This window comes from Musa acuminata, chromosome BXJ2-6, assembly GCF_036884655.1.
Source record: "Musa acuminata AAA Group cultivar baxijiao chromosome BXJ2-6, Cavendish_Baxijiao_AAA, whole genome shotgun sequence".
NCBI classification, from domain to species: Eukaryota; Viridiplantae; Streptophyta; class Magnoliopsida; order Zingiberales; family Musaceae; genus Musa; species Musa acuminata.
The window spans coordinates 28,859,037-28,868,980 of NC_088343.1; the positions used below are offsets into that span (position 1 = coordinate 28,859,037).

At 41.3% G+C, this 9,944-nt stretch overlaps 1 protein-coding gene across 4 annotated transcripts; it reads left to right on the forward strand.

The window, feature by feature from the left end:
- The first annotated feature begins 1,280 nt into the window (after window positions 1–1,280).
- LOC103974631 (uncharacterized) lies at window positions 1,281–8,624 on the forward strand. Of its 4 annotated transcripts, none has more exons than XR_010487926.1 (4): window positions 1,281–1,741; window positions 8,189–8,305; window positions 8,396–8,460; window positions 8,591–8,624. XR_010487926.1 is itself a non-coding variant. In XM_009389497.3 (3 exons), exons 1-2 carry the CDS (start codon window positions 1,338–1,340, stop codon window positions 8,292–8,294), a joined length of 510 nt encoding a protein of 169 aa, XP_009387772.1. In that variant the 5' UTR covers window positions 1,281–1,337; the 3' UTR covers window positions 8,295–8,305; window positions 8,396–8,624. The 4 variants fall into 4 exon arrangements, 2 of the variants coding, with proteins under 2 accessions (XP_009387772.1, XP_064969533.1); XR_010487927.1 differs by having other exon boundaries at window positions 8,404–8,460; XM_009389497.3 differs by having other exon boundaries at window positions 8,396–8,624.
- Window positions 8,625–9,944: the final 1,320 nt, after the last annotated feature.

Here is a 9,944-nt window from a genome sequence, read left to right on the forward strand (position 1 = left end):
TGCTGGCGGTGCCATCGCCTGTTAGTGTCTGACATTGACAGTGTACTGGCGGTGCCACCGCCTAGCTCTCGGGTGCTGGGCGGTGCTACCGCCAGACCCTTCGGTTCACTGGTTGGGCTTTAAGTTCAGCCCAAACCAATCTAATTTTGGGCCCAGTTGGCCCCTAATCAGGATATAGGATTATCTTTTAATTCTAATCCTAATTACATGTGAACTACATAACTAAAAACATCCCAAGCAAGTTTTCAACCGCGAATGTCGAGTCTTGTTCCGGCGAGCTTTCCAACGAACTTCCGACGGACTTTCGATATGCCCTCGGATTTCTTCCGACGGACTCCCAACAAGCTCCCGATCTTGTGACGACTTCAACAAGTAGCCGAGCCTTCTCGGTGATCTCCGCGAACCACCGACGATCTCTTCGGCGAACTTCCGAAAATTCTGACAAGTTCCTGATTTCTTCTCGGTTGGTTCCGGCAGCATCTCCGACGATTCTTCGGACTCTTAAACGTCCATCGAACTTGACTTCGGTATTCTTGCTTTATGTTTTCCGGTTATCGTAGTTAATCCTGCACACTTAACTCAATAATATGGATTAGATCAATTAACCCATCAATTGATTTTATCATCAAAATCCGAGATTCAATATATACACATGTATACACATGTGTATACACATGTTTACACGTGTATAAAATATGTATATACATATTGTATACAAATATATACGTATTCACATGTATACATATATATATATATATATATATATATATGTATATATATATATATATTTTATATTCATATATATATAAATATATACATAATATATACATATGTATATATATATATACATAAATATATACATATATACATATATATATATACATATACATATATATATATACATATACATATATATATATACATATACATATATATATATATATAGCACAAGTAGTGGATTTGAATTTTCTTTTACGGGTGCTATCAAATCGACCTCTGAAAAATAAAAAAATTGAAAACCTCATTTAATAAATTTTAAAGTATGATGATTATGATGTGTTTTAAAAAATAAAAATCATGTTAAATAACTGACTATTAGAATAAAAATATATCATATCTTGAAATATGAATTTTATTAAAATATTATAATTTATTATTACATATTTATACCTATGAAATCAATTTATTGTCCATTATTTATTTGTTATTTTTTGTCAACGTTGTAACCGTTGGATCAGTTTTTATCCGGTAACGTTTCTTGATAACAGATCGTGGATCCTCCCAAATTCCACGCTCTCTCCTCCTCGTCGCCGGCTAATGCTATCCGACCAATCACAATGTCGCCCACTCTCGTCTCGCTATCCATCGTAAACCCTACAGCCTTTGCCGCCCGCAAATCCTCCCTCTTCCCCGGCGTCCGCCCTCTTCCCCCGCTCCTGCCCTCTCGCCTCCAAACCCCAGCGGCCTTGCGGGGGTTCAGGAGGCGGCGGCGCGGGTGGGGAGCGCTGGTTCCGCCCTCGGCGGCCGCGTCGGCGTTCTCGGCGGCGGCTGAGGATGAGGAGTGGCTCAAGAAGCTCCCTGACAAGAAGAAGCCTCTCTACTCCCACAGCCTCCCGTGCATCGAGGCGTGGTTCAGAAAGCTTGGGTTCCGACAGAGCCGGGATGATCGAGCGGTGTGGGTCGTCGAGAAACCCAACTGGCACGCCCAGCTCTCCCTCGATGTCACCGACCTTTACATAAGGTCAGTGCTTTCGTGAACCTTTCCACTTATGTTGCCGTCGTTGTTCTTGCGCGTTCGGTGTTCTTGGACACCTAAGGTCGCAAGAATTGATTGAATTGCTAAGAGATTTGTGGTTTTGTTGTACCGCAAAATGTTGGAATATTTTTCCCTGTAATTCCATAAAGATGCTTTCTTTAAATACATCTATGCGGCGAACAACATTATATTCAAGGCAGCCATAGCGATTTTGGCCACTCAATTCATTTCCATAACTGCCTCATCATCTGTCCACATGGTATTTGATAGAATGACCATAGTGATTTTTTTTTTTTTTTTGGGATGATAAAGTTGGTCATGATGCAAAGGTCATCCACCATGAAATTTAGATACCTACTAGATTTGTCTTTTAATATTAATACTGTTGGAGTGGGAAAGTGTCACATTAGTATGTTCATGTACGTTAATGGGAAGGTGCTATATGCACAAAATGATTAAGGTTTTGAAGAGGAAATAAAGAGGTTAATAGAATTGTAGATGGCCAATGTCTTATGCTAAAAAGAGTTTCATGGATGATCATATAATGTAACTTGAATTTGTTTGAAAACATTAGGAAAATTTGAAACCACACGTATGATTGAAGACCTGCCAAAGCTAAAAAGGATTTTAGAACTTGCATGAGGGGTCTTCATATTGCATGTATCTACATTTCTAGGTGTGATCTTCTGGCCTAATGTTACTCTCGAACATCTAAGTGTGACTTTAGTTTAAGGGAGTGGGATGACAATCTTTGCTCACTCTTGTGATATTTACTTTCTGCTCTGAAATCCTTGCATATCAAGCTGAAGGGTGATGGAGAACAATCTCCCTTAAGTAGTTTTATTTAGATCGATTTGTTAGCGGAGGCAAGAAACATTTGTGACTTACAAATGAAAATCATGCATTTTTCCTTTTTCACAAGAAAAGAAAAAGGAAGCAATTTCTATCTTGTTTACCTGAAAGTTACGGAAGTCAGCTATGATTGGTGACAGAAATCAATAAACTGGGTACTTGCATTAGATGGCATCCTGTGGTGTTATCTAATGAGTATTTCGATGGCTCCTAGCTGAAGGTGACATTTTACACAATTTTGATAAGTGACATTGCTGAGTCATATATTTTGTAATTTGATTCAGGTTCTGAAATAATCTACATTGTAAGTTGATGTATGTCTAGCCTTTTCTTTTTTTTTTTTCTGCATTTTCATAGATTTTCCGCATTTATATATGTTTGCCGAGTTGTCACGGACTTAGCTGGTTATACTTAAGTCATGTGGCACCCTTGCGTGTCCGTCCGCAAAGGTCAGCCTCCCCGAAACCTCCTATGGTTCCTTAGGACCTACAAAAGAGAAAACGGGTTAGAGAAAGTGCCTCACTCGGGATCCACAAGCAAATATTTTAGGAAAACTTCATAGACAATGCAAATTACAAACAAACTTTACAAGCTCTAAACAGTTGTACAACAAAGGGTCAAAATGATCCACTACAGACCGAATATCTCTCACACGTGTCTACATGACACAACATTTATTTACAAGCCTAAGAAGGCCACCAAACCCAACTAAAATGGGGCTGTTAAGCCTTCGATTGTCCCTCTACATGTTGTGCAAAGCATGAACAAACCAAAAGATACGGACATACAAAAGCATTACATCAAACATCTTGTTTAGAATTTTGTCCATGACATTCTCTCCCACTTATTCCTCGTCATCGTCGAAGCCTTTGCCGACACTGCAACTCCTCACCTTCACTAAGTCTTCAATCTTCTGCTTCAACTGCAATGCGCCTTTTGGCTTCCAATTGCTCTCCACTACTGTTGTTGAGTAGTCGAATTTTTGATCCACCATGCTGCTTCGACTCGCCAATGACTCTGACTCTAGTGTGGGGTTGGCTGAGTTGTGATGATCTCTGTTGGTTCCTACGGATCAATCAGATGAAGGAAAAGACCAACCTTACTATGCGTCAGTCTCTCAAATGCCTAATGCTGCTTGAACTGGGTGGATGCTTGTTGGAGCTTTAACGAGCATCGTCTCGCAAACTTCTGAAATTTTGGGTCCTTCACAAAATTTACTCATTGACTCTTCTTTCATTTAGTTGTCACTTCCAAGTAGATTCGCATCACTTCCGCTTTCGATTGGCATTCTGTTGGAAAATGAAGCGGATAATCTATTCTCAGTAGCATTGATCATCATTGGTGAGGATTTGACAACTATTGCCTTCTATTATCTTCAAAGGGTCTTTGAACTTGTGCATAGCACTTCTGTTGGATAAATAAGAGAATTGGGGTACTAGGTTTCGTCCATTCTCTTAAGAGTTGAGAAGACAATGATTACTTGACTTCGCTCGCCTCCTCAAGGGTTGTACTCCATGCATCGAGTTGGTTACTGACCTTCGCCTACCCTTTGCTTACACTTCTGAATCACTCGAAGTGTTTACACTCCTTGCATTGAGTTAGCTACTGTGATTTACCTTCTTAATACCATCGAACTTCTGGAATGCAGGAAGTTTTCACTCCAACTTGGAGTTAGTCTCTAATAGTTTTGGTCGCCTTTGGGATTGTACCGTCTTCTCCATCAACCCTGTCGCCTACTCCACTAAGTAGCAAAGGTACAACACCGCGTACTGCTCGCTTCGTTCCTTGGTCGTGCACTCTTGCATGACCCAAAGTCCTTCACTTTCGGCTATCTTGATGAGAAGCTCGTTGATACTGGTCTTACGAAGTTCCTTGGCCTCTGCCCTTCAGCGTTGTCTCGGTACTTGGAGTTTGCCTCTGCATGCTTCGCCTCTTCGGCCCCTTTCACGACCAAGCGCTCTCCCTCCATGAGAGCAAGGGATTAATGACTTTCACGGAAGTCCCACCTCTGCGGTACCATGGCGCTGCCATGCTCATGGCCCTACTATCCGTTGCCTTGTATCTGCATCCCTTTTCTTCACGATCAATAGATATGTCTCTGTACCACTCCTCCGAGTCACCTCTATTCTAAATGATGCTTGATTTTGGGTAACTAAGTTCCTTTGGACTCCTCGTCGCTTCCTCACCCCTTTCGATCCCCTGCTTCAACACCTCTGTGTTCTCCAAGCAGCTCCCTTTGGTCAATAGAAAGACAGACTGCAACTCCCATGCATGGCCTCTGCCATCATGCTGTAGGGTTTGCACCGATTCTATTCTCTTTAGCTTACTCGACCTTGTCCTCTGACTTGCCGGGCTCCCTTAAGCGAATATGGGCTCGGAAGTAGTCCAACTCTCCAGCTGCTTCGATCATACCTCTATATGATCAAGTCCCTCCCATGCGACTCGCTAGTACTTGCATTCGAACTTTTCCCTCGGTGGTACACAGCCCTCATATGCTGATGACCAAAGCTTTCATCCGATGCAAAATTCGATGCACGCACGGAAGACCCGCCTCTGCGGTACCATGTCCTTTACTCCTTAAATCTATAGCCCTTCTTGCCATTGTGTTGTTCACCAAAGTGGAGCTTCCAGTAGCTCCCGATCATACCTTCGTATGATATAGTCCCTCACGGGGCTAGATTCGTGTGTATCGTATTGCCACGAACTATTCCACCACGATCCGCTGCACCATGTCGCCTCCTGGTAACATCTCCATTGCATTCTGATCATTGTGGGATGCACTCGAATTGTGATCCATCTATGTGTGGCCTCGGCCGATACATCGTTGGGTCTCTTTCACCTTCGATTTTGTTCGCTCTTTTGGCAATCGACATTCATCCACCTACTCTCGGGTCACACTTAGACGAAACACAACTCTAGGGCAGTCCGTCGCCTAGTAGCTCCCGAAGTCCACCGACTTCGCTGAAAATGGTGCACCATTGTCTGGATCCTGGGCCTCTGCCCCTACCAGCATAATCTCCGCTACGCACTGCTTCCTTCATGGCACCTTGAATGACAACACTGTGGCATATTCTTCAAGAGTACCCACCTCTGTGTCCTCTTGCTCCGTATCAAGGCCTTCTGAACCCAACTTCGCCTCCGCAAGTTGAGTCGCCTCAGTTCCTCCATCAAATGCTTCTTCGAGATAAGGTGCATGTGCCTAGAAGTTCCCTTCATCTTTGGCACTATGCAATATGAGTCCGCTCCATCAGCATGGACCCACGGAACGACATGATCCTGCTCTTGCCTCTGCAAGAGTTCATGTCTTTGATCTCTGCTCACGGAAAGCTTTGTGCCTCCGCTCCATGTTCCATCTTCTATGTCGACTCCCTTCATGCAGCTTGGGTACTTAGCCAAGTTACACTCAAGTTGCTCTGCTCCTCGTTTTTTGTATTGAGTTGATGGTGGCCCTCGCGCCCACCATTCCATTGGTCAGTCCTTCCTTGAGTCTGATCTCTATATCGACTCCAAGTGTGCCTTCATTTGTGTTGCATTGGGTCGCTCCCTCACTTGATCTCGCAATGCATCCACTAATGCATTCTCTCAAGCGAGGTCATGCGACGACTCATTGCCGCTCGCTTGGTCTATTGAGCTTTGTGAATTTATTTTTGAGGTACTCCTCAACATGTGTAGTCCATTGCACATGGTTCTCCCTTTGGAGAGCCGGGACTTATCCCTCATGGATATTTGTCCCGTTGGAACAACTTATCTCTTCGCTTCCTTCTCTTTGAAAGTTTCGAAGACCATCATCCCCTTGGACTACTCCGCCTTGTTGAACAAACTGTGCATTGTTCTGCCTCCTACAAACGCACTTGCTAGATTGCGACTCCACGTCAATATAGCCCTCGCTACACCCCTTAAGGCCTAGCAACATGCTGAACTCACTACACACTTCAGCCTCCTGCGGATGTATCCTTCTCATGCTGAAGAGAAAGTTTTAATGCTCTATGGCACCGAGTTTCGGTCACCTTGGGATGGCCACGAACACTCCATCATTCGCATACAAGCCATTGCATGAGTACCGAATTCTTTGAGTTAGCAATTCCTCTCACCTCCGTGAGCTTTGCACAACTCTTTCGGTCGCTGAACAACTCATTCCATCTTGTATGGTCTCATCCTTTACCAAGCGCCTCGCTTGCCTTGAGCACCATCAAGTATAGTTGTCAACATCGAGCCGTAGCTCGAACTCAGCCATCCCAACTTTTGTGCACTACGCATTCTTCAAAGCTTGCTGGTTCTCGTGGTGCCTTTTGCGCGAAGGGTTGGCCATTCCTCTGAATGCCAATCTCAAATGCCCGCTCCTCCGAGCGACTCATTTTCCCTACATCTTCATGCCCGTTTTCTCCCAAACGGTCGCGTGTATGCTGACTACCCTCAACGCAGCCTTGCTAGGTCTCTCACATTTGCATGCCAAGTGTTTCTATGAGTGCTTGTCCCGTTCTGATACCATCTGTCACAGACTTAACTGGTTTTGCCTAAGTCGTGCGGCACCCTTGCGTGTCCGTCTGCAAAGGTCAGCCTCCTCGAAACACCCATGGTCCCTTAGGACCTACAAAAGAGAAAACGGGTTAGAGAAAGCGCCTCACTCGGGATCCACAAGCAAACATTTCATGAAACATTTCATAGACAATGCAAATTACAAACAGACTTTACAAGCTCTGAACGGTTGCACAACAAAGGGTCAAAATGGTCCACTACAGACCGAATATCTTTCACAAGTGTCCACATGACACAACATTTATTTACAAGCCTAAGAAGGCCACCAAACCTAACTAAAATGGGACTGTTAAGCCTTCGACCGTCCCTCTACATGCTATGCAAAACATGAACAAACTAAAAGACACGGACATACAAAAGCATTACATCAAACATCTTGTTTAGAATTTTGTCCGTGACAGAGTGTTGAATACATCATATCTGAAGTTCTTTTTATAGTTGGAATACTAGTCCAGTTCATGGGGAGTCAAATGATTGTTATTTGTGACAGTTAGGGATTGTTTTTTCGAAAGCTCCAAGTGTTGAGCCATTATTTGGTTGCACCTAAGATCTGCACAGAGTCCAAAGACTTAAAACAGCCAAAGAAATGAACATGCAAATAAACAGGGTGATGGAATCTTTTGGGTGCTGCTTTTTCTCAAGTATCTCATAATTGTAAGCAAATCAGAAGAATTCTGTTTTGGTCACGGCTGAATAAGAGATTTTGCATGCATGTATGTTTTTATAATAAAATTTTCTGACCATGAACTCTTATTTCCTTTTTCTTTCCTACTTTCTCTATCTTCTCACTTGATTTGAAAGTTTAATGAATAAGGAACTCATGGATGGTGCTTGGTCAGATATTGCCCTATTTTTCTGGAGAAAAATTCTTTAATTCATCTTTTTTTAAGGTCTTAACAGTGGGTCTAAGTCAAGCTAGCTAGCTTCTATTCTTCCAAGTTCTAAGTTCCTCTGAACAAGCAAAACTATGATGCAATTCTAGCCTGTCCTATTTCAATTCTCAAGCTACATTAATTTTTGTCCATGTTCAATATGATGCTCCAGGTACCTGAAGAGTGGGCCAGGAAACCTTGAGAAGGACATTGAGAGAAGATTTAGTTATGCGTTGAGCAGGGAGGATATTGAAAATGCCATACTTGGTGGACCTTGAAAATGATAAAGGTAAGTTTTTAAAAATTGTCTTTCTATTGTTTTTAAATTTTTGCCGTATGTATCTTTAAATTTACGTGTTAAATTTACTGTATTTTTCAGCTTGACAGGATTGTGGATATCTGAGAAGCTTCTTTATGAAGAATGCTCTGTTTTGGATTAAGCAAGTTAGCTATAGTTCTTCCAGATTTTTTTTTAATGCTTTCTATATTTCGCAGAATCAACAGTATGCACTTTATGTTTGTAAATATTGATTTGTCATAATTTACTTTCATAAACTACAAAGTGCATTTTCAGGTGGTCATTATCAAATCAATAGTCGATTTGATTATGGTTCTGATTCCAAGAATCCGAGGGTTCACAGCTGACTTGTGCGTTTTCTTGTTGATTTCTTGATGCACTCTTATCAACTGGGGCAACCAGTCGAGTAGCTTAAAAAAGATGTATGCATTACCTCTTAGAACCAGTCGTATAACTTCACAAGTTGTGCTGGTGATGGTCGTTTGTAACAGATGGAGCAACTGTAAAGATCATAAGAATATAACTTCAAGCTTGACAATGTAGCTGGTTAAGTTATCAATATTTCTCATTCTCTGGTTTATGCAAATTCTCTTTCCTTCCTAAAATAATGTGTCAATTGTCCAATTAAAGTATGGATAGTCTCAATCTATATACCTTGAAATGTATAATACTTGGATCCTTTTGTTCATTCCGTGTAAAGTTCCAAATTAGCAAAGTAGCTCTAAAACTTTTAATACAGTATGTTCATTCCGTCACGTATATCCTTTTTATTAACATCCGTTTACAAAACTCAAGTTAATTATTATGTAATTATGATCATATCAATTAATTTTAATAATATAATGAATTTTAATTAGAGTTTCAACAAATAGTAAAATCGGATTCTAGAATAACTTAAATCTATATTAATACACATGGGTTGACACGCAGGTATCCATCTCAGCATTCATATTAGCATCCACTATAAGAGTGCCGGTAACATATCGATGTTCATCACCATGGTGCTATGACCTTCAAACCATATGAAAGTGGTTCGTTTCAAGAATGATTGCACTAACCATTTTATGAATAAATCTATCTAAGAATTCTTAAAGGTATGCTGCGACCATAAGACTCACTAATAAAATAGACTTCTCATAATTATCATTTTAAGTAATTTGAACACCGAAGGATTGGTGTCAGAAACTACGACGTTGAAATCGCTTCACGAGACCATATAAGTGCTTTATCGGGTCGGATCTTATAAGGTTCAAAACCAACATCTACGACTATAAAAAAGACAAAATATATATATATATATATATATATATATATATATATATATATATATATATATATCTATATATATATATAAAGGCAAAACCAACAATGGCTAAATCGAAAGGACACGCGTAGGACACATGAACTCCTATCGACCATCCGAACCAAAGGCTAACTGAGCCACAAACGTGTACTACGTTTCGTCTCCCCTTATAGTGTAGACACTACCGATTTAGTTGGAACTTTGTTTATAAGATAAGTTGTAGTCTCCAAGGCGTATCCCCAGAATAAGATGGGTAGATAAGCAAAACTCATCATAGACCACACCAAATCTAATAGTGTACGATTTCTCCCTTTAGATATACCATTG

Coding starts and splice junctions, on each gene's coding strand:
- LOC103974631 (XM_009389497.3), top strand. CDS start 1,338: ATGTCGCCCACTCTCGTCTCGCTATCCATCGTAAACCCTACAGCCTTT. Junction 1,742..8,188: donor GTCACCGACCTTTACATAAG/GTCAGTGCTTTC, acceptor ATGATGCTCCAG/GTACCTGAAGAGTGGGCCAG.